The sequence below is a fragment of the Rattus norvegicus genome, chromosome 9 (genome assembly GCF_036323735.1).
Source record: "Rattus norvegicus strain BN/NHsdMcwi chromosome 9, GRCr8, whole genome shotgun sequence".
NCBI classification, from domain to species: domain Eukaryota; kingdom Metazoa; phylum Chordata; class Mammalia; order Rodentia; family Muridae; genus Rattus; species Rattus norvegicus.
The window spans coordinates 27,529,735-27,555,456 of record NC_086027.1 but is presented as its reverse complement, the minus strand read 5'-3'; the positions used below and the strand labels follow the sequence as shown (position 1 = coordinate 27,555,456).

The window sequence follows — 25,722 nt, the reverse complement described above, 5'->3', positions numbered from 1 at the left end:
GTGCGAGTGTGGACATCATGTTCAGGATTAAGCAAGTATTCTTTATCAGGAAACATAAGGTCAATGCCAGTTTTAGATGAAAGGAAAATCCTTCCAGGTTTTATTGAACAGAACAGGCTGAACTGGAAGGAGAAAGGGGAAAGGTAAAAGATGAAAACAGGGCAAGGATACAGAACAGAGTTTCTCTGTTTATACATACTTATTTATAAAACGGGTGAAAGACAATCGCTAAAGCAAACTTAGCAATACCTTGAAGTCTTCAATCTGCATCAGAAGTGTTGATTCCTTCTGATTGTCGTTGGAAAGATCTCTTAATAATTATATCAGCTTAAAGACAATGAGTGGATTTGACTTTTCTGCTATTCTTGCACTTCTGGGACTCATTCTCATTCTCATTCTAAATATTAAAGACTTTATGGCTAAAGCATCTAAACGGCAGTGTCCTCCAGGACCCAAACCTTGGCCAGTTATTGGAAATCTACACATCCTCAACCTGAAGAGGCCCTATCAAACCATGTTAGAGGTAAGACATAAATACATAAATGATCATTCACATTGTGTGTGTGCGTGTGTGTGTTCTGTGTGTATATGTGTGTGTTTCCAAATCATTCTTATCCTAGAATGTTTATTAGCTTACATGTGCTAACTATAGCTCATGTACATGTTTTGGATTCATCAGCATTCAAAATTAGCAGAGCTAATTAAAAATGCATATATGCATTTAAATTTGTGTATATATTTACATATATACATATAGTGTGTGTGTATGTGTGTGTATGAATTAGCTAGCTAATATGGTTCAAGGGTAGAAGTGGCAATTTTATTCTCAAGTATTTACAGCATGTAAACTTCTTCACTTCAAACATTTTGGTCTACATTTTATATATATTCTTCTAAAATCGCCTGAGTTTTGATCATTGACTTATGGGCAACTTTCAAATTAACCTCTCAAACCTGTATACATAAATAAGATAAACACCCATGTTATGGATATAACAGTTTAAATCTAGGTCTTCTATTAATTTGACAAATGACTTTATCTTTTGTCCTTTGTGTCACTGCCTAACAGGTTACAGACCTGGGGCAAGAATTAGACTAAACCTCTCCACTTTTTCAGTGAAAAAAATTTGTAAAATTATTGTTTATAGGGATAGACAAGGTGAATATTTTGAGCTTGCAATTGGCTATACGCTCTAAGTTGTTTCTAATTGAGTCCGGTTCTCATACAATTTGTAACATTTAATTTTAAAATCTTAAGGCACAAGGTAATGAAGAGAAAACTATAATTTCACCTCAGTTGGCAGTTCAAATTTGTTATAGGATTTTTTTAAAATAAATCAACACAAGGCATCCACATTCTTCTAACTAACCTGGAGAAAGACAAATTGACATTTCTATCTCCATTTTACAGATCAATATACTTTCACAGAACATAGAAACAACTTAAACTATCTCTGTGGCTCCTTCTACATCCAAAATCACAAGCCGGGGTAATCTCTCATAAGAATAAAATCTTTCAACACATCTCTGTTTACTGCTATGCTCCTCAAAGTTATTTCCACACTACTCCTGTCCTTTGCTTATACATTAACTAATCTACCCTCTTCATGGTATGCTCTTTCCTTTCACATTTCTACAGATATGCCATTGTTCTGAACGATTTCTATCTACAAAAACAGGAGGCTTCTACTCATTTCCATGACCTGCGTCATTTTTGTTTATGAAACTTATCCTTAAATTGATTTTCTGGCGTGAGCTAGTCTACCCTATATAAAGTAGTTCTCAATCAAGACACCCTGCTCTCAAACTCCTATTTTATTTTCTGTTTCCAAAATATGAATCTTAGTTTTACTGCTTTTCTAAATCATTAAGCCATCCTTCAATTCCTGATGAAATTGTAAATTAGTCAAGTTTCATATATAAAGAAGCATTCCAAATTGTCATCTCAGCCTCCACCAAAACTCAGTTAGATTAAGATTGCAGGTTCTCAACTAGTGGGTCACTAATTGTGGGTCACTTTTTGTGGGTCACTTTTTGAACATCACCACCTGCTCTGTGATCTCATGAAAATACAATATCCTTTCTATCTAGTAGTGATGATATATCTACTCAGGCAAGGTTAAGTGCTAAGAATAAACAGTGCTAAGAATAAACCAAGATGTCCTATATATTGGTTCCTGCTACTTTTCAATTATCAGTGAAAAGTGGAGTTCTTTTTTTTCAGTAAATAATGTTACCAGTAATGGAGAACTAACTTGGTCCCACTTATATCATAGCACACACTAAAAACCAGAATGTGAATATGGAATAGTATCAGTGTGGTAAGTCTTTCATCTCCCTGGAATTTTGGCTGGGCATTTTCTGTTTTCAAACAAAAACATGTAGGGAGGGATTATGCGTCTATTCTGTAATAAAAGATGAGTCATATTCTCAAAGTCAAAATCAAATAAAGTACAGGGGCCACCAACTGAAGGTCATTAGAGTATCTCCAGGAGGTAGAGTGGCTGGAGAAATGACCTTGGTAAAGCAGTGCAGAGGCCATGAGAAACTACCCTTTTAATTATTCTGTGATGTTTTAGTTGTTTCTCTGTGTTTTGTACACCACAGCTCTCCAAGAAATATGGTCCCATTTACAGCATTCAAATGGGGCCAAGGAAGGTGGTGGTGCTTTCTGGCTATGAGACAGTGAAAGATGCCCTTGTCAATTATGGCAATCAATTTGGCGAACGCTCTCAAGTGCCTATATTTGAAAGACTTTTTGATGGAAAAGGTAATGACCCCTTATTTTCAAATATATTCCTTTGGTCATAAGTATTGACTCAACTGTGTTATATTTATTTATTTCTATATCTTCACTTTGATGGTTCTATATGATCTGAACACTAGTCTTCCTCCATGGAAAATAATGAGTTTGTTTGCAAGTTTTCATTGACACCTTAGTCACACAAACCTCGATATAAGAAAAATATAAACATTCAAAATTGTGCACTGAGTTTATCGAGAAAAAAAATGCAAAATGTTTTCCAACCCAAAAGTCCTTGCTATTTGACTAGAAAAGAAAATATCCTCTTACTGAATAAGCATTAAAAGAAAATAACGTGCTTCACAATCTGCCCCTGTTAAAACAGGAAGGAATGCCTTTTACATACTGGAATCAACATGTTCACATTACATGTATGTTCTCAGGATTAAAATATTAGCTATTACTCAAGATACTGTCTTTGCTAGTTGGACCCATATAAAGAAAAACGAACTCACCATACACTAAGCCACTACCTAAAGACTATACATGGACTGACCCTAGACTCTGACCTCATAGGTAGCAATGAATATCCTAGTAAGAGCACCAGTGGAAGGGGAAAAGCTGGTTTTGTGAGTTAGAGTAAGCTCACCCTCAAAGTTTGGCTCATACGTTCCCATAAAAGCTGAGAAGCGAGGGTCTTACATCCCTGGTCATTTCTGACCTGTCTCCAGACCTTTGGAAAGATATTATAGTCATATAGATATCTAGACAAAATGATGACTTGGTTTTCATAAATATTTATATGCATTTCAAATAAGAAAGAAAAGTATTTACTGTGCTTTCTACAATAAATCCTTCAAGAAATGAAAGAAGAGACTCCCTAGACTTGGCCCTGGTTGGGCTTTGCTTGTTTTCTTTTCTTGCTTGCTGAGAAATGAAACTAGGGTTGAAATAAGCAAGATAATATTTTTTTTTGCCAGAAAACAAGTTATTTTAATTTTTTCTAAGGGAATGACATATGAGTATATCTCTTTTTTTATTTTTTTTTTATTAACTTGAGTATTTCTTATATACATTTCGAGTGTTATTCCCTTTCCCGGTATCCGAGCAAACATCCCCCTCCCCCCTCCCCTTCCTTATGGGTGTTCCCCTCCCAACCCTTCCCCCATTGCCGCCCTCCCCCCACCAGTCCAGTTCACTGGGGGTTCAGTCTTAGCAGGACCCAGGGCTTCCCCTTCCACTGGTGCTCTTACTAGGATATTAATTGCTACCTATGAGGTCAGAGTCTAGGGTCAGTCCATGTATAGTCTTTAGGTAGTGGCTTAGTCCCTGGAAGCTCTGGTTGCTTGGCATTGTTGTACATATGGGGTCTCGAGCCCCTTCAAGCTCTTCCAGTTCTTTCTCTGATTCCTTCAACGGGGGTCCTATTCTCAGTTCAGTGGTTTGCTGCTGGCATTCGCCTCTGTATTTGCTGTATTCTGGCTGTGTTTCTCAGGAGCAATCTACATCCGGCTCCTGTCGGTCTGCACTTCTTTCCTTCATCCATCGTGTCTAATTGGGTGGCTGTGTATGTATGGGCCACATGTGGGGCAGGCTCTGAATGGGTGTTTCTTCAGTCTCTGTTTTAATCTTTGCCTCTCTGTTCCCTGCCAAGGGTATTCTTGTTCCCCTTTTAAAGAAGGAGTGAAGCATTCACATTTTGATCATCCGTCTTGAGTTTCATTTGTTCTAGGCATCTAGGGTAATTCAAGCATTTGGGCTAATAGCCACTTATCAATGAGTGCATACCATGTATGTCTTTCTGTGATTGGGTTAGCTCACTCAGGATGATGTTTTCCAGTTCCAACCATTTGCCTAGGAATTTCATAAAGTCGTTGTTTTTGATAGCTGAGTAATATTCCATTGTGTAGATGTACCACATTTTCTGTATCCATTCCTCTATTGAAGGGCATCTGGGTTCTTTCCAGCTTCTGGCGATTATAAATAAGGCTGCAATGAACATAGTGGAGCACGTGTCTTTTTTATATGTTGAGACATCTTTTGGGTATATGCCCAAGAGAGGTATAGCTGGATCCTCAGGCAGTTCAATGTCCAATTTTCTGAGGATCCTCCAGACTGATTTCCAGAATGGTTGTACCAGTTTGCAATCCCACCAACAATGGAGGAGTGTTCCTCTTTCTCCACATCCTCGCCAGCATCTGCTGTCACCTGAGTTTTTGATCTTAGCCATTCTCACTGGTGTGAGGTGAAATCTCAGGGTTGTTTTGATTTGCATTTCCCTTATGACTAAAGATGTTGAACATTTCTTTAGGTGTTTCTCAGCCATTCGGCATTCCTCAGCTGTGAATTCTTTGTTTAGCTCTGAACCCCATTTTTTAATAGGGTTATTTGTTTCCCTGCGGTCTAACTTCTTGAGTTCTTTGTATATTTTGGATATAAGGCCTCTATCTGTTGTAGGATTGGTAAAGATCTTTTCCCAATCTGTTGGTTGCCGTTTTGTCCTAACCACCGTGTCCTTTGCCTTACAGAAGCTTTGCAGTTTTATGAGATCCCATTTGTCGATTCTTGATCTTAGAGCATAAGCCATTGGTGTTTTGCTCAGGAAATTTTTTCCAGTGCCCATGTGTTACAGATGCTTCCCTAGTTTTTCTTCTATTAGTTTGAGTGTGTCTGGTTTGATGTGGAGGTCCTTGATCCACTTGGACTTAAGCTTTGTACAGGGTGATAAGGATGGATCGATCTGCATTCTTCTACATGTTGCCCTCCAGTTGAACCAGCACCATTTGCTGAAAATGCTATCTTTTTTCCATTGGATGGTTTTGGCTCCTTTGTCAAAAATCAAGTGACCATAGGTGTGTGGGTTCAATTCTATTCCATTGGTCTATCTGTCTGTCTCTGTACCAATACCATGCAGTTTTTATCACTATTGCTCTGTAATACTGCTTGAGTTCAGGGATAGTGATTCCCCCTGAAGTCCTTCTATTGTTGAGGATAGCTTTAGCTATCCTGGGTTTTTTGTTATTCCAGATGAATTTGCAAATTGTTCTGTCTAACTCTTTGAAGAACTGGATTGGTATTTTGATGGGGATTGCATTGAATCTGTAGATTGCTTTTGGTAAAATGGCCATTTTTACTATATTAATCCTGCCAATCCATGAGCATGGGAGATCTTTCCATCTTCTGAGGTCTTCTTCAATTTCTTTCCTCAGTGTCTTGAAGTTCTTATTGTACAGATCTTTTACTTGCTTGGTTAAAGTCACACCGAGGTACTTTATATTATTTGGGTCTATTATGAAGGGTGTCGTTTCCCTAATTTCTTTCTCGGCTTGTTTCTCTTTTGTATAGAGGAAGGCAACTGATTTATTTGAGTTAATTTTATACCCAGCCACTTTGCTGAAGTTGTTTATCAGCTTTAGTAGTTCTCTGGTGGAACTTTTGGGATCACTTAAATATACTATCATGTCATCTGCAAATAGTGATATTTTGACTTCTTCTTTTCCGTTCTGTATCCCTTTGATCTCCTTTTGTTGTCTGATTGCTCTGGCTAGAACTTCAAGAACTATATTGAATAAGTAGGGAGAGAGTGGGCAGCCTTGTCTAGTCCCTGATTTTAGTGGGATTGCTTCAAGTTTCTCTCCATTTAGTTTAATGTTAGCAACTGGTTTGCTGTATATGGCTTTTACTATGTTTAGGTATGGGCCTTGAATTCCTATTCTTTCCAGGACTTTTATCATGAAGGGGTGTTGAATTTTGTCAAATGCTTTCTCAGCATCTAATGAAATGATCATGTGGTTCTGTTCTTTCAGTTTGTTTATATGATGGATCACGTTGATGGTTTTCCGTATATTAAACCATCCCTGCATGCCTGGGATGAAGCCTACTTGATCATGGTGGATGATTGTTTTGATGTGCTCTTGAATTTGGTTTGCCAGAATTTTATTGAGTATTTTTGCGTCGATATTCATAAGGGAAATTGGTCTGAAGTTCTCTTTCTTTGTTGTGTCTTTGTGTGGTTTAGGTATAAGAGTAATTGTGGCTTCGTAGAAGGAATTCGGTAGTGCTCCATCTGTTTCAATTTTGTGGAATAGTTTGGATAATATTGGTATGAGGTCTTCTATGAAGGTTTGATAGAATTCTGCACTAAACCCGTCTGGACCTGGGCTCTTTTTGGTTGGGAGACCTTTAATGACTGCTTCTATTTCCTTAGGAGTTATGGGGTTGTTTAACTGGTTTATCTGTTCCTGATTTAACTTCGATACCTGGTATCTGTCTAGGAAATTGTCCATTTCCTGAAGATTTTCAAGTTTTGTTGAATATAGGTTTTTATAGTAAGATCTGATGATTTTTTGAATTTCCTCTGAATCTGTAGTTATGTCTCCCTTTTCATTTCTGATTTTGTTAATTTGGACGCACTCTCTGTGTCCTCTCGTTAGTCTGGCTAAGGGTTTATCTATCTTGTTGATTTTCTCAAAGAACCAACTTTTGGTTCTGTTGATTCTTTCTATGGTCCTTTTTGTTTCTACTTGGTTGATTTCAGCTCTGAGTTTGATTATTTCCTGCCTTCTACTCCTCCTGGGTGTATTTGCTTCTTTTTGTTCTAGAGCTTTTAGGTGTGCTGTCAAGCTGCTGACATATGCTCTTTCCTGTTTCTTTCTGCAGGCACTCAGCGCTATGAGTTTTCCTCTTAGCACAGCTTTCATTGTGTCCCATAAGTTTGGGTATGTTGTACCTTCATTTTCATTAAATTCTAAAAAGTTTTTAATTTCTTTCTTTATTTCTTCCTTGACCAGGTTATCATTGAGTAGAGCATTGTTCAATTTCCAAGTATATGTGGGCATTCTTCTCTTATTGCTATTGAAGACCAGTTTTAGGCCGTGGTGGTCCGATAGCACGCATGGGATTATTTCTATCTTTCTGTACCTGTTGAGGCCCGTTTTTTGACCAATTATATGGTCAATTTTGGAGAAAGTACCATGAGGAGCTGAGAAGAAGTTATATCCTTTTGCTTTAGGATAGAATGTTCTATAAATATCCGTTAAGTCCATTTGGCTCATGACTTCTCTTAGTCTATCTACATCTCTGTTTAATTTCTGTTTCCATAATCTGTCCATTGATGAGAGTGGGGTGTTGAAATCTCCCACTATTATTGTGTGAGGTGCAATGTGTGTTTTGAGCTTTAGTAAGGTTTCTTTTACATATGTAGGTGCCCTTGTATTTGGGGCATAGATATTTAGGATTGAGAGTTCATCTTGGTGGATTTTTCCTTTGATGAATATGAAGTGTCCCTCCTTATCTTTTTTTTTTTACTTTTAGTTGAAAATTGATTTTATTTGATATTAGAATGGCTACTCCAGCTTGCTTCTTCTGACCATTTGCTTGGAAATTTGTTTTCCAGCCTTTCACTCTGAGGTAATGTCTGTCTTTGTCTCTGAGGTGTGTTTCCTGTAGGCAGCAGAATGCAGGGTCCTCGTTGCGTATCCAGTTTGTTAATCTATGTCTTTTTATTGGGGAGTTGAGGCCATTGATGTTGAGAGATATTAAGGATAGTGATTATTGCTTCCCGTTATATTCATATTTGGATGTGAGGTTATGTTTGTGTGCTTTCATTCTCTTTGTTTTGTTGCCAAGACGATTAGTTTCTTGCTTCTTCTAGGGTATAGCTTGCCTCCTTATGTTGGGCTTTACCATTTATTATCCTTTGTAGTGCTGGATTTGTAGAAAGATATTGTGTAAATTTGGTTTTGTCATGGAATATCTTGGTTTCTCCATCTATGTTAATTGAGAGTTTTGCTGGATACAGTAACCTGGGCTGGCATTTGTGTTCTCTTAGGGTCTGTATGACATCAGTCCAGGATCTTCTGGCCTTCATAGTTTCTGGCGAGAAGTCTGGTGTGATTCTGATAGGTCTGCCTTTATATGTTACTTGACCTTTTTCCCTTACTGCTTTTAATATTCTTTCTTTATTTTGTGCATTTGGTGTTTTGACTATTATGTGACGGGAGGTGTTTCTTTTCTGGTCCATTCTATTTGGAGTTCTGTAGGCTTCTTGTATGCCTATGGGTATCTCTTTTTTTAGGTTAGGGAAGTTTTCTTCTATGATTTTGTTGAAGATATTTACTGGTCCTTTGAGCTGGGAGTCTTCACTCTCTTCTATACCTATTATCTTTAGGTTTGATCTTCTCATTGAGTCCTGGATATCCTGTATGTTTTGGACCAGTAGCTTTTTCCACTTTACATTATCTTTGACAGTTGAGTCAATGATTTCTATGGAATCTTCTGCTCCTGAGATTCTCTCTTCCATCTCTTGTATTCTGTTGGTGAAGCTTGTATCTACAGTTCCTTGTCTCTCCTTTTGGTTTTCTATATCCAGGGTTGTTTCCATGTGTTCTTTCTTGACTGCTTCTATTTCCATTTTTAATTCCTTCAACTGTTTGATTGTGTTTTCCTGGAATTCTTTCAGGGATTTTTGCGATTCTTTCAGGGATTTTTGCGATTCCTCTCTGTAGGCTTCTACCTGTTTATTAATGTTTTCCTGCGTTTCCCTAAGGGAGTTCTTCACGTCTTTCTTGAAGTCCTCCAGCATCATGATCAAATATGATTTTGAAACTAGATCTTGCTTTTCTGGTGTGTTTGGATATTCCATGTTTGTTTTGGTGGGAGAATTGGGCTCCGATGATGCCATGTAGTCTTGGTTTCTGTTGCTTGGGTTCCTGTGCTTGCCTCTCGCCATCAGATTATCTCTAGTGTAACTTTGTTCTGCTGTTTCTGACAGTGGCTAGACTGTCCTATAAGCCTGTGTGTCAGGAGTTCTGTAGACCTGTTTTCCTCTCTTTCAGTCAGTTATGGGGACAGAGTGTTCTGCTTTCGGGCGTGTAGTTTTTCTTCTCTACAGGTCTTCAGCTGTTCCTGTGGGCCTGTGTCTTGAGTTCACCAGGCAGCTTTCTTGCAGCAGACAAGTTGGTCTTACCTGTGGTCCCGAGGCTCAAGTTCGCTCGTGGGGTGCTGCCCACGGGCTCTCTGCAGCGGCAGCAACCAGGAAGACCTGTGCCGCCCCTTCCGGGAGCTTCAGTGCACCAGGGTTCCAGATGGTCTTTGGCTTTTTCCTCTGGCGTCCGAGATATGTGTGCAGAGAGCAGTCTCTTCTGGTTTCCCAGGCGTGTCTGCCTCTCTGAAGGTTTAGCTCTCCCTCCCACGGGATTTGGGTCCAGAGAACTGTTTATCAGGTCTGTTTCCTTCAGGTTCCGGCGGTGTCTCAGGCAGGGGTCCTGCCGCTCGTGGGCCCTCCCCCACGGGAGCCCAGAGGCCTTATACAGTTTCCTCTTGGGCCAGGGATGTGGGCAGGGGTGGGCAGTGTTGGTGGTCTCCTCCGCTCTGCAGCCTCAGGAGTGCCCACCTGACCAGGCGGTGAGGTCTCTTTCCCTCGGGGTTTGGGAGCAGAGAGCTGCTGCGGGCCGGGATCAAGATAATATTTTTTACTATACCATGAACCCATTCTTTCCTTATTTTTGGGAGGGAACACAAAAGCTCTTGATTTCAATTTTTGTTTATCACTGAGCACTAAATTTAAAACAGTTAGAAGTACTTTAAACACACTCTCTTTCTCTCCGAGGAATTGCCTTCGCTCATGGCGAAACGTGGAAAACAATGAGAAGATTCAGTTTGTCCACCTTAAGGGACTTCGGCATGGGCAAGCGAACTATAGAAGACACAATTGTAGTGGAATGTCAGCATCTCATACAGAGCTTTGAATCTCACAAAGGTGTGTGCAACAAATAACGCCTTTTCACTTTTCGTGAAAAAGAAATAAACAAAAGGTATATTCAGTCACTTAGTTTGACATAATTTAACCTGTAGAAAAATTCCACTGATATGTATATACCCACCCAGTGCTGCTGTCTACTCCAATACTGTCCCTGTTGACTGTAAATGTTTATTTACATTTTCTCCTCCTCTTCCTCCTCCTCCCCCTCCTCCTCTTCTCCCTTCTCCCCTCTCTCTCTGTGTCTCTTTCTTTTTTTTTTTTTGGAGCTAGGGATCGAACCCAGGGCCTTGTGCTTCCTAGGCAAGCGCTCTACCACTGAGCTAAATCCCCAACCCCCCTCTTTCTCTCCCTTTCTTCCTCCTTCCCTTTCTGTCTCCCCTCCCTCTCTCTCCCTCTCCTCCCCTTATCTTCCTACATAAATAAATCTATTAAAATAATTTTATGTAAAATATATTTTGAATCTTTGAAAGTGCCTTGAAACCATGCTGTCTTTTCATTCTCAGAGTACAATAATGTTCTCATAACAGAAACGCAATCTTCCCATATTGAGACACTAACTTTAACGTAATACAGAGCATCTGGGGAACACAGTGGCATTTTCAGCGACATAAAAGAATTTAAGGGGGTTGGGGACTTAGCTCAGTGGTAGAGCACTTGCCTAGCAAGTGCAAGGCCCTGGGTTCGGTCCCCAGCTCTGAAAAAAAAAGAAAGAAAAAAAAAGAATTTAAAAACTAGCCCATCATAGTAAGTTGGAGAGCAGATAAAAGGTGCTTTGGGCAACAGAACAGAGAAGCCTTCCAGCTGGACAGCTGCCACGAGGAGGGTGATCCAGATAGAGGAGGCAGCACAGTTGTCTTTTGGAAGGGAGAACTCAGAAAAAAGGGTGTCTTAGTAGGAAAAGCCTGTGAGCCACTACACCCCACCCAAGGATAGGATTTTCAGGTCTTCTGCTTGTGTATCTTGTTTTTTTTTTTTTTTTTTTTAATATTTGGGCTTTACCTGATCTTCTTTAGGCTATAATGCTTTCATCTCAATGCAGGAGCGTGCTTTATTGCAAAGAAGATCCTTAGTCTTTATCCAGTCAAGGGAAGCAATCGTTAGTAAAGGATAGCATCGATCACAGACCAGGGCACTTGAAAAGATGATTATCAACTACCAGCCATTAGAGGTGTGAGCAGATGCCACACCTGACATCAAATGACGCCTGGCAATGAGACAACTCCAGGTCCCTTTTCATGCCTTCCTGTTTTTCTGATGTCCCCTCTCAAATGAAAGCTACAGAAAGTGAAACTTCTCCTCTCTGAGGAAACCCTTCTGCTCAAAGCAAGCCAGGAACATCATTCTAACTTCACTGGCATTTCTTAGTTGGCTGCAAAGAAATTCTTGACCTACCATATATATCAAATCCCAAGACTCACATTTCTGAAGGAACTATTCTCTTTCCCTTAGAGCAGGCGATAGACAGACGGAAACCAGGAATCTGAGCAGCCACCCTGGGTTTCCAAAGTGTCTATTGTGACTCGATCACATCCTTTGTGTCCAATCATGTTTTCACTTAACTCTCCATGATTCATGGAAACAAAGTGTGTAAAATGGGTAGCTTACTCTTTGTCTCTATGTCTTCAATCTAAAGATGCCTATGCCACACATAGTGATCAAACAAACTTGTTATTCTCTCATTAACATATTTTGGTCATAGTGCTATCAGTGTACTGTTTTGAATGAACATGGCCCCCATAGGCTCATATATTTGAATACTCGGTCCTCAGTTGTGGAACTGTTTTAGAAGGATTAGGAAATGTGGCCTTGTTGGAGATGGTGTGTTACTGGAGTAGGCTTCAAGACTTCAAAAGCCCACACCATTTCCAGTTAGCTATCTTTGCCACCTACTTGTGGATAAGAATGTTAGTTCTCATCAGGCACAGTGGTGCATACCTTTAATACCAGCACTTGAGAGGCGGAGACAGGTGAATCTCTGTGAGTTTTAAGCCAGCATGGTTTACAGAGCCAGGGCTGTTAAACAGAGAAAGCCGATATTGAAAAATCAATAGGGGTGGGGAAGGAGGAGAAAAAGGAGGAAGAGGAGGAGGAGGAGGAGGAGGAGGAGGAGGAGGAGGACATGAGGACGAGGAGAAAATGAATGAAAGCTCTACTATCTGACTGCCTGCTTGCTTGCTGTCATTATCGTCCCTAATGGTACCAGACTCTAAACCCCCAAAACTGTAAGCCAATTCAGTGCTTTCTTTTATAAATTACTTTGGTCATGGAGTTTTCACAGCAATAGCAAAGTAACTAAGACTGTCAGTCCTGACTTTTTCTTAATTTCAACATTTAAGCATCAGAAGCAGATGGATCTCTATGAGTCTGAGGCCCGTCTGGCTATATAGCAAGTTCTGGGCTAGCCAGGGTTACATAGTGAGATTATGTCTCAAAAATAAATGTGCTTGTTTGCAGGTGGTAAGCTAGTTAATGCCCAACATTATACAGCAATGCACTCAATATGGTAATTTTTACTAATAAATAAATGAATGAATAAACAATGTTTACCTACTGATGTTTACTTAATAATCTTATAATCCAGGTAATTTGTATATGTGTGCTGGGCATTAGGGCTCATGCATACTGAGAAGGCTCTTGATCACTAAACTGTAGCTACCATCTTCCCTTTACTTTTTATTTTGGAACTGGGTCCCATTAGGACCTAGTGACTAGGTTATTTAAACTGGCCTTGAACTTATTCTGTACCCCTAAGAAACCTTGAACACTAGATCTTCCTACCACAGCCTCCCCAGCAACAGGGATACAGAGCTGAGAAACCAAGTCTGATTTCACACTCTGTGTAGATTTCAGTGATACATAAAACATCAAAATATAGTAGAATGCTATACTCCAAACTTAAATGCCATGCATGACAGTAAATGATATTTCCTGTATCCAATACATTAACAATGATCCTCTATAAACACACTGAGTACCCAGGTACACCTGCAAATGTTAAATGCCTCTGCCACATTATTATTTCTCTAGCGAAACTGAGTGCCTACTTTTCTTTTACATGCCCATTGAATTTTTGTGGCCATCTGAGCATTTGTGCCAAAATGTGGGCATTAGCCAAAGTCAAAGCTATAAATGTCACATGTCCATTAAAGGTACAATCACAAATAATTCTTCTATGAAACTCTTTACTGGATAGATTGTCCCAATCAGTCTGGAACTGGGTTTGTGCTGGGTATGTGAAGATTCCTGATCTGTCTGATGAATTGCCTTATAGGAAAACCCTTTGAGATCAAAAGAGTACTGAATGCTTCTGTCGCTAACGTCATTGTGTCCATGCTGCTTGGGAAACGGTTTGACTACGAAGATCCCCAGTTCCTGAGACTCTTAACCTTAATTGGTGAAAACATAAAACTCATTGGAAACCCTAGTATTGTGGTAACTGTTTCTTCTTTATTTGATTTGTTTTCATTACTCGATTCCTCTGTGGTACACTTGATTGTTCAAGAGACTGTGAAAAGGATGTCAGTGTGTTCTAAGTCATGATAAACATGTTTGGTTAGCCTACCTGATGGTTTTCTCACCACAAAGCACTGCAATAATTACCTAGATTCATGGACTGTGAGTCACACTAACGTTATATGGCTTTGGTGTACCTTATAAATGTAGCCATGAGTTGTTTACCTACATCAACAATCATTATATGAACTAAATATCAATAGTAGATATTGAACTCATAGTATAATTCAATTAGGAAAAAGAGGTTATGATGATTGTCTTACTTAGGGTCCCATTGCTGTGAACAGACACCATGACCAACGTGAGTTTTATAAAGGTCAATATTTAATTGGGGCTAGCTCACAGGTTCAGAGGTTTAGTCCATTATCATCAATGCGGAGCATGGCAGCATCCAGGCAGGCACGGTGCAGGAGAACCTGAGTTCTACATCTTCACCCAAACGAAGTCAGAAACCTACTGAACATCCTCAGGCAGCAAGGAGGAGGGTCTCCAAGCCCAGCTCACAGTGACACACTTCCTCCAACAAGGCCACACCTTCTAATAGTGCCACTCCCTGGACCAAGCATATGCACACCATCACAGAATGGCTTGACAATCTGATTATTTTATCACTGGAAGATCCATCTTCTACAGAATGGAGAGATGAATAAACAGAAAAGAGCACTGGCTGTTCCTCTAAAGGATCCAAGTTCCTTTCTTAGAACCCACATGGTTGATCACGGCTAACCCTAACTCCAATTTCATGGAATCAGATAAATTTTTCTGAGCTTTATGGACATCAGACACTCAAGTGGCACACAGATATACATGTAAACAACATCCACACTTAAAAAAAATAGAATAGCTTTCATCTTCCAGATCCAAGAAAATAGAAATTTTGAATAGTACCAATCAATACAGCCAACAATTTAAGTTTTTTTCTACAAACGCAGGTAACCTATTAGTATATAGGTACTTAGAACAGGCACAGGCAACTGTCTCATATAACCTGAGATGAGATCTTCTGTTCATTAACTCATCTGAGACAAAAACTAAAGGTGCTATTTTTGTGATTTTTTTCAATAATAATTTATCATTTACATGGTCCCAACTAGTTTGTGCCTTTATGTAAAGAACTTTTTTTTATATTCCTTTAGCTTTTTAATATTTTTCCTATTCTGGGATTTCTCCTAAGAAGCCACAAGAAAGTACTGAGGAACAGAGATGAACTATTTTCCTTCATAAGGAGGACCTTCCTAGAACATTGTCACAATCTTGACAAAAATGACCCCAGAAGTTTCATCGATGCATTCCTAGTCAAGCAGCAAGAGGTAATGGTGTTTTCCTAGGAGGATTTAACTGATTGCTTATAGAGGCAAAACATTCCTTCAAGGAAGAAATTCGAATGGACCCAGATTAATAGTGAGTACTGTATAGAGTCTGAACATGCTGTTTATTATAGTTTGAATACAATTTCCACCTTAACTATAAAGAGAAATTGTGTGGGGAATATTTTTAAAACTCGACTAAAAACTAACTTTGAAACTCCCTAAACAGAAATAGGCTTTGTTATTTTCAGAAGTATTTACTATGATTAGCATCTGGGATGCACGTGACTACCCAAGTTCTGCTGGACACTTGCATAATCAACGGAAATTCCTCTGAGTTGAAGAGTGCAATACCTGCTGCTTTTAATCCATGGTACTTTTTTATGATTTACCTATGATGAAATTATTCCATGACTAATAACATATTTTACCATTTTAGGAAAACAACAAATCTGCTGATTATTTCAATGAGGAAAATTTGCTAGCCCTTGTTAGTAATCTATTTACAGCAGGAACTGAGACCACAGCTGCCACACTGCGCTGGGGAATTATACTCATGATGCGATACCCTGAGGTCCAGAGTAAGTCTCCAAGAGGCAGTGTTCCCCTAATGGAGCAAAAGAAAAGTATCTTGGAATAAAAAAAAATGCAGAATTCTACAGTCACATTGCTACCTGTAAATTGCAGCCTTGACAATAGTTTGTGGGGTTAGTGTCCTTCTAGAAAAAGAGAGGAAATAGTTTGAACACCCTTATAGAAGAAGGGGAGGGGAGGGGATAGGGAGCTTATGGACAAGAAGCTTTAGTGCTGGAGTGATGGCCCAGTGATTAAGTGTGCATACTGCTCTTGCCAAGGGTCAGACTTCAGGTCTCAGTTTTCCCATTAGACAGATTACAACTGCCTATACCCCTAGCTCCAAGGGCACTTTCTTCTGGACTCCACGGACACCTGAACTCACACTCACTTACCCACAAATAGACACATGTGTGCATGCCACACATGTACATGTGCATGCGCACAACTAAAAGTCAAAGAAATCTTTTAAAAATTATTTTTCAGAAGAAAATAGGATTTGTTCTTTAGCATCCTAAAATGGTCTGAAATCTTTCCATAATCGTTTCCAGAGCAACCTTAAAATAGAAGGAGGGTAGCGGGGTCTCATGCCTTTAATCCCAGCACTTGGGTGGCAGAGACAAGTAGAACTCTGTAAGTTTGAGACCAGCCTAGTCTATAGAGTGAGGTCCAGGATAGCCAGCTACATGGAGGGACTCAGTCTTAAACCCTTCTCCATTCTCTTCCCCCACACCCTATCTCTCTCTCTCTCTCTCTTTTAAAGATTTATTTATTTATTATATATAAGTACACTGTAGCTGTCTTCAGATACACCAGAAGAGGGTATCGGATCTCTTTACAGATGGTTGTGAGCCACCATGTGGTTGCTGGGAATTGAACTCATGACCTCTGGAAGAGCAGTCGGGTGCTCTTAACTGCTGAGCCATTTCTCCAGCCCCCCACACCCTCTCAAAAGAAAACAAGTAGGAAGGATGAAGGTAAAAGCACCCAGATTTGGGTTTGATTGCATGTGTGAAGAAAACATGTAGAATCACTTGAATTCATGTCCATGTCAGACACTAAACTCTAATTGCATTCTATCCAGAAAAGGTCCACGATGAGATCCACAAAGTTGTGGGCTCAGCTCAGCCTCGGATTGAGCACCGAACTCAAATGCCCTACACAGACGCTGTAATTCACGAAATACAGAGAGTTGCTAACATCCTGCCCACAAGCCTACCCCATGAGACAAGCACAGATGTTGTATTTAAAAACTATTATATTCCAAAGGTAAGGGCTTAAGCAGAAGGAATGAGAATATATTCCCAATGTTCACAATCATGGAAGCAGTGAGATTGAAGTTCAATGACAGTCTTGGCCTGTCTTTCTCCTTCCAACCCTGGTCGCTCTCCTCTCTGTTTACTATCTTACTCCTTCCTCCAATCAGTCAAAACAAGATAACTGTGTGTGTTTATGTATGTATGTGTGCATGTGTGTGTGTGTGTGTGTGTGTGTGTATGTGCCACAGATGACTATTATCTAATACTTTATAAAATATTATTCTATTTTATGTTATAATTAAAAAAATGTGGTTCAGAAAAGTTAAGCCTTTTTGGAAATGAAAGGTTGCTCTCTGAAGGAACTAAGAGTTTTCCAGTAAGCTGTTTCACGTTCTGAGCTCTGAGCCTTGAGCTTTTCCCAGGCAGGCTCTTTCCATCAATACCTCCATACTTTCATCCTACATGCTTTAATCCCATCACCCCATACAATAATATATACAGATTCCCAGGCATCTTCATGCCAACCTTTGAGTTCTTGTAAATTGAAGAAATACATGCATGTCTTCCTAAAACTAGACTGAAGGCAAGAGTGAGCAAAAGGTTGTGATAACACAAGGCACCAATCCTTTTCCTCATTGCTTAGTCTGATCACTGCTGGTGAGTTTATGTCTGCATAAAGCCATGAATGAATCCTACTCTGGGACTCCTACTCTCTGAACAAGACTGCACTCATCTTTGGAGTTTCTCTTCTCAGTGTAGGCATACCACTAAGCTGAGTTAGTCAGATTAAGAGTGAAGCAGAAAAACAAATGCAAGCAATGTGGCATTGGTAAGCCTCATGATATCCTAATAAGATAAAACTTGTAAAGAGAAACAGTCATTTGATTTTGAGTTTTGCCAGTTCAAGTCCAAGATTAGGCAGAATAGCCCCATCTAAATTGAACTGATGGGATGGTAGGTGTCATTGAGGCAGGTGGATAGAGAAGCCAGTGAACAGAGAAAGGCTGACAGACTAGAGTGTGTCAGAACCCATCCACTGAAGTAAAGATGATCTTCCCCATGGTCCACCTCTCCTAAAGGTTCTAGCATACCCTCTGAAACAAGCCATGAACATAGGAAGATTCTCCCCACCCTCAAACCATAGCAAAAGTGAAAACAGAAAAACAGTATTAAACATTATCTAAAAGAAACAGTAAAGTGGTAAGCTTTTAGTTTTATCCGTAAACACTGCTGTTGAAAGGGCTTATATGCAGCAGGTGTCTAATTAATGTGCTATGTAACTAGGAGGTAGGCTCAGTCTTGGCACATCTCAATCAGTTCTTCGGTGAAGGTGAAATAATTGTTATGAAGCAGAGACATATAACCCTTCACAGTAGATATGTAGATGATAGACAGACAGACAGACAGACAGACAGACAGACAGATCATCCATGTTTTAAAATGAAATGCTTTTAGTCAACTGACTACTTGAGTTAAAAAATTTCAGGAAGACTTCATTTGATAAAACAGTTAACCAGAATATTCTATTTCAAAGGCTTATTAAAGATATACCTATCAAGAGAAAGTAGTGAATATTTTCTTTCAATCAATTAATTTCCTGCTAGCTAAACTTGACTATTGAGTAGCCTTTGTTTATACCTCCTGCTCACAGTTCTGCTTTTAACCATTATTTGACTTTGTTTTGTTATCTTTCATCCTCAGAATGTCTTTTTCTATACAATTAAAGTCACCCCACCCCCTTCATTTATAGAAAGCTGTTTTACAGCACATGGCATAATATGAAGGCAGATAAGTTTATTTTTTAGAATCTGCCTATATGATATTTCTTGATTTAACATCCACTGTCATAGAACTTGAGATATAAGAGTAAATGTTCAGTGAGCCATTGAACCGTCCAGAAATTCTACCAGATTTTTTCATTTGTATCCTTTCATCTACAACCTACAATCCCAGTAAGGTACACTTAATTTCTCCCATGCAGGTTTAGAAGAGAATTTATTAAAATTAACAAGCTGACTGTGGTGGTTCATATTGTAAGCTCAGCACACAGGAGGATAAACGTCATGAGTCTAAGCTGTTTTGGGCTACAGAGTGAGTTCAAAACCATCCTGGGTCACATCGGAAAATTCATTAAATTACCTGCTGTTATCATATGACCAATACACACTAAAGGTTCATTCCCATGACCTGCTTTTAGTTAGGAACTAAAGAAAACTTTGGTGACCAAAATGAATACCCCATTACTGAACATAAAGCTTTCCCTGACTACTTCATTCTCTTCTAGAGCATTCCATAGCTGGAAATTTACCAGCCATGGTTATAATGCATCACTGGAGAAGAACCTCTTAGGAAAAAATTTAATTTATCTCTTTACACTAACAACACTTTTTATTTTTAGGGCACTGAGGTCATTACCCTGTTAACATCGGTACTTCGGGATCAAACACAATGGGAAACACCAGATGCTTTTAATCCTGCTCATTTCCTCAGTTCCAAGGGGAGGTTTGTCAAGAAAGAAGCTTTCATGCCCTTTTCAGTGGGTAAGGTGCCTTTCTGAACACAGCTAGTTTACAGAGTAAGAGAGATGTCACCTCAAGGTTATGATAGGTCTTGTGACTATTACCTCCACGTCTGCTCTTGCATTGTGATCAATATTTTATCCAAGCCTGGCTGGTCTTGTGTACACTGTGAAACCTCTTTGAACCTTTAAACAAGTGGCAGTCATTCATAATGAGGATGAGTAACTTGTTCATGGATTTCAAAATTCCTGTGGAAATCAAAATTTTTATTTTGAGTCTAGATAGATAAGCAGTTATAAGTGATTTCTGCAAAAGACCTGAGTTTGGTTCTTAGCACCAACTTTTAAGTTAATGACAACTGCTTTTAACTCCAGCTTCAGGAGTCCCTGGTGCTTCTGGTTCCTGCCAGAACCTGCACTTACATGCACACCCCTATACACAGACATATAAATAATTAAAAAGAAATTTGTTGTGGTCCTCAAAGAAAGCTAGGAGTACCAATATTTGTTTGTTTGCTGGTATTGTTTTGAAAGTTTCTCTGTATAGCCACTATCATCCTTGAACATACTATGTAGACCAGACTGGCCTCAAACTCAGAGAGATCCATCTGCCTCTGCCTTTTCTGCCTCCTGCCTCCTGCCTCCTGCCTCCTGCCTCCTGCCTCCTGCCTCCTGCCTCCTGCCTCCTGCCTCCTGCCTCCTGCCTCCTGCCTCCTGCCTCCTGCCTCCTGCCTCCTGCCTCCTGCCTCCTGCCTCCTGCCTCCTGCCTCCTGCCTCTGCCTCTGACTGTGCCTGGAGAGCTGGGATTAAAGCATGCTCCACAACACCCAGCCCAATACAATTTCTTAGTCATAGACAAACAAATAAAATGCAAAGTGTTAAAAAACATATTAAATATAGAGCAAATTTATGTGTCCACTACAAGTGGTAGCTATAACTTCTCCACCCATTTATCCCTCTAGTTGTGTGGAAGGCATCCTTTTCTTCTGTTTTCATTTACACGTAGTCACACTTTTAGAAGTCTTGTTCTTTGAACAACTTTTATGATCTTTGTCTCACGAGATTGTTCTCAGATTTACACATGCAATAACATTCTCTTGCTATTACATGTTTTATCTTGTTGGGCTGTTCAGTGTTTACCATGAAACTCAATATAGTTTAATCGGAAGGTAGTAATTAACATCCCAAGTTACTTTACTTCTGATTTTACTAAACACCATTTAATTATGTCCTTATTTCTTGGGCAATGGAAATATCTAACCCCAAACCTATGCTAGCTTTTCCTTCCATAGACTCCTCCATGGCTTGTGACATTGTATCATAATTATCTGTTTACTTATTGGTCACCTACTAGATGACCTATTCCATAGGCAAGCCCATGAGAACAATAACTGTTTCAAAGTCAAGCACAATAATACCTATGCCTTGTTAACCTTAAACCTGTTGTGGACTGAGTGGTTAGTTTCTTTATGAACATTGCAGAGAGGCAATATCCTTGGCCTTTCATCCCATAAAAATCTTGCCCCATTCCTGTGCCCAATAAAGAAGTAGTTATATAGAGAGGACTTCTATTCCATGTAGATCTCAAATAAACCAAAAGAGTTAACATGAGATCATTTCCTTCTGTTGTAAAACAGAAGCCTTCTGCATTTGAGTACACCCCTGGTTTATGTTCCAAGAAGTAAATCAGAGATCTACAACTATATGAACTATAAAAATTACTGGTCATAACATAAGCAGCATGTTAAAGCTCTCCTCCTGGGAGCAAGGTAAATAGATATAATATGTCTTCAGAAGGACTGAAAGCAGATTATAAATTAAAACTGCTACATTTCATTCAATTATGTTGCCTTCAATCTATAAAACTATTTATCTACATACTATATATCCATAAACAACCCATTATATTTAACCTAAAAATAAAATTGTTTCTAACACAGGAAATACAGATAACCACCAAGAGCCTATGGTTTTAATAAACTTCTTACAGGAAAGTTTCCTTTCTCAATTTTATTGCATTTTTTTCAGACATTTCCACAAATACTTTACATGTCAGAGTTGTGTCAATTGAGTCTAACTTTGCAAGATGCTTCTCTTTCTTAACCTCATTTTCAAGATCACTGTAACCTAGTTCCTTCCTTTGGTATCTGAGCCAAGATCAGCGAACTCATTCCCTGTGTACGTGGGAGTCAAAACTCATCCAGCCAATGGCACAAGGACCTCATTGTCAACTTTCCTCATCTTTACCTGACAAATTTCTCATCCTTTCTATCAAAGTTTAGTTATAAAGCTTTCATTCAAGGAACGAACCTTCCATGGTTTATCAGGTATCTTTCCACAGGTCAACTCATGGATTATGACATTGTATAATACTTGCCTATTTATCTATAGGTCATCTGTTAAACAGTAAATCTCCTTGGAACAGTAGCAGACTCAGCACCAAGTTCAGTAGCTACCCTGTTGACATTCAACATATTTATGGATTGAATGATTAGCTTTTCCTTAGCAGACACATCATGCACTTTTACCTCTTGTGATGCACACGATTTTGTCGAAAAAATATTTTCAAATTAAAATATTGTTCTTGGGGTTTTTTCCGGGTGGAAGGGCTGGTTTTGTTTTCATTTTTGTTTTTGTTTTCTGTTGCTGTGATAAACACCACGACCAAAACAAAACAAAACAACTTGAAAGAAAAAAAGCTTCCAGGTCACATTGCATTACTAAGGAGAGTCAAGGAAGGAACTCAAGGCAATAGCCTGGAACCAGAAGCCTTAGAGGCATCCTGCTTCCAGGCTCTCTCTCTGGCTCATGCCCAGCCAGACTTCTTAGAGACTGCCTAGGGAAGATGCCAACCATAGTGAGCTGGGCATTTCCACATGAACACAATCTTTCAGAAACCTGACTACATGCCAATATTTTCTGGACAATACCTCAATTGAGGTTGCTTCTTATTTAAAATAAACGATGGGGACAAAATGTTATGTTTAATTGCTTCTCTTCATCATTAAATCTACCATTTGGATCCTTTTCTTTTTTAGATATATTTCAAAGTCTTACCTGAAAACAAAACCAATAAAGCTTAGAAGAGGTTTGAATTAGCTCTGATCTGGTCCAGCATTGTTGGGGTCCTTGTGCTGATGTCTTATAACCTCCTACTTGTTGGGGTTCTTGTGCTGATGTCTTATAACCTCCTACATTATCTGTGTCTCCAGGTCGTCGGATGTGTGCTGGTGAGCCACTGGCAAAAATGGAGCTTTTCCTTTTCTTCACCAGTCTCATGCAGAAGTTTACCTTCCAACCACCCCCTGGAGTCTCCTATCTGGACCTGGATCTAACTCCAGACATTGGTTTTACCATTCAACCACTGCCTCATAAGATATGTGCTCTGCTCCGAACCTCAGCTCTTTGAGTTCAGTGCAGCCCCAATTCTTGGTGTGATCTTGTGGTCCTTGGCACAAAGGCTTTCCTTTCCTTCATTTCTATAGCCGTGGTATTCAGCCAAATCCTGCAGTGTTATTATGGCAGTTAGCCTCCTTCTCACAGGGGGCTGTCTTTTCCAGAATAAGTTTCTGTGCTAGCTGCTGGAGAAGAAACTCCCTACTGCTATTGCAGAAAACAACAGATGAACAGATAGTTTCACAAAAAGATCCCAAACATGGTCTTCTAAGGCATGAGACACCTAAGGATCACAAATCGAGAGTCATAATTGGTGTTTATGTGAAGGAAGGCAGTATAATATCTATGAATAGCAACACAAATACGGTAAAGAAAACTCAACTCTTAGTGATGCACACACTAAACTTACGGCATTGTTTTCATTCTGAGAACAAGCAGTGGCTAATAACAGATAATTGGTTGTGAGTACTGCCAGTTTGCTGAGATCAGGAAGTATTAATTAATCTGGGTCCTACTAGATTGCTTGTTGGAGGGCTGCAAAGGCAGTTGGCGTTTACGTCTGGCACGGGAGGTTCGATTTCCAGAATTCATGTAAAGATAGAAAGTGATGTAAACCTAGCCCCACACATCACATACATGCATGTTCTCTCTCTCTCTCTCTCTCTCTCTCTCTCTCTCTCTCTCTCTCTCTCTCAGATTATTACTAATAATAGTATACATGTCATATCCAAAATGTGCAGAGTCATTCCTGTGGTTTGTGTTCTAAAGTCCCAGTGAAGTCAAATATAAAGGGACCCTGGCAACAGATCAGAGAAAAGCCATGTTGTTTCCCCAACGCAAAAACATCTCCAGTCAATTGTACCCTCCCACCATCAATATACATACTTCTTCTGTGCTCATATCTGATTTGTATCTAAGTGAGAATTGCCCTAGACAAAGAAGACTTTATTTAACGAATTGTATGTAATAGGCTAGAACTTGGTCAGAACCCAGCTCTGCTGAAGCACAGAACAGAAAGACTTTCAGCAGTGGGGTGTGTCGTGGAAAAGTACCCAAGGTTGGGAGGAAGTCTGACCAATAGGCTGTATCCAGCTCACTGAATCACTCCTGCATTTTCAAGTATTTCTATGGTAGGCTGTCTGCCCTGGCTACTGGGTTCCCATTTGACTTTTCTTTTTTATCAGAAGCTATAGCTAAAAACCCAGAACTTCACGCTTCATAAGCAAGCACTCTTCCACTAAGCTACAGCGCCAGCTTGAGAGCCTCATTTGAAAAGCTACTACTTCACACGGAGAATAGGAGTCAGATATCCTATCTTCCTGGATGAATCTCAAGGAAATCTCTTAGGTCCTTAAGAAATAGGGTATGGATCTGTGGAACTGTCAAGAGATCTTTTTAATACTTAGAATCTCCCTCTTTTCAGAGGAATAGAATTAACACAGCATTTTCTCAACTCAAGCCTCAAGAGAGAAGTCCTGGTCATCAGGAAGAAAAACAACTACAGTTCAGTAAAATGCCAGAGAACATTAGGCACTTAGGTCATTCTCAACACATTACTATCCACAAAGCCTTTTGATGGGAGTCCTTTAGGTGCCCTGACAGTCCAGAGAGGTACAGAAAGTAATGAAATGGGGCACAAGTTCCATTCGGGCTCCCTTCGATGTACACAGGCAACTGTACTTTCATGGCTACTCCTAGTTTATTTAGAGGATTCAGTAGTATTTTAGTCAGTTCTGAACCCACAATCAAAATTAGCGGGTGGGCTTGTTTCTCTTACTTGAGGAACAGTAAAAATAACTTAGGACAGAGATCCAGAGAACCAAATTTTACTTGTAGCACTGTCAGCTTTTCATTGTTATGATGACAGACTGGTGGGGCATATGTCCTCCATCTGCCAAACAGAAGAACGGGAGAAAATAATGTTCCTCACTATGAGTACAATGTAAAAAACATAAGTATAATGTAAAAAGGAACAATTTCTGCTGTCTCAGAGAGTGAAATAACACCCTTTTGTGTCATTCTAAAGTAGTAAATAAACTAAACGAAAAATTAAACAATAAAGATGAAAATGTCCGCAGAAGATAAAGTAAAAATACTTATTCCTACTAATGTAATTTTTCCCTTGATTCATTCTTTGATCACAACAATTATGAGATAAAGAATCTTTTCTTCAAGTTATTCATGTCTAACAAAATTGTACTTATACAATAAAACTATTACATTTTATTATTTCTCTACTTTAAGCTTTACATGTAAATTATATATCACAATCAATAAGTTAATTTTTTTCCTTACTCACTTAAACCTCAGCTCAACACTGAATAAATCAGTTCTACACTGAATATGGGTTACAGAATTCTTTATTTTACCCCAACATAATTCCCAAAAAGAAATTTATTATGGGATTGTTTAACTTATACCTTGGTAATTTTCCTGAATAGTCGAGATGGAAATGCTTTGACACTTGAATTCTTAAAATTTTCAGGATCTGGATCAGCATCAAGTAGCCCAGTTGAATCCATAGTCGGTTTATTTCCTGGCTTTGGTGGATATACTGAGGGCCAAATTCAGGGCCTCAGACATGCAAGGCAGGCATTCTACCAGACACACCCCTAGCCCAAGTCTGAAACCATGTGACAGTAGCAGCTCTT

The 25,722-nt window shown here is 39.4% G+C and overlaps 1 protein-coding gene across 1 annotated transcript; it reads left to right on the top strand.

Moving 5' to 3' along the window:
* Positions 1-230: 230 nt before the first annotated feature.
* On the top strand, positions 231-25,413 carry Cyp2ac1 (cytochrome P450, family 2, subfamily ac, polypeptide 1). Its single transcript, XM_017596894.3, has 9 exons — positions 231-523; positions 2,608-2,770; positions 10,353-10,502; positions 13,777-13,937; positions 15,155-15,328; positions 15,765-15,906; positions 16,983-17,167; positions 19,556-19,697; positions 22,888-25,413. Exons 1-9 carry the CDS (start codon positions 338-340, stop codon positions 23,082-23,084), a joined length of 1,500 nt encoding a protein of 499 aa, XP_017452383.2. The 5' UTR covers positions 231-337; the 3' UTR covers positions 23,085-25,413.
* The last annotated feature ends 309 nt before the right edge of the window (positions 25,414-25,722 follow it).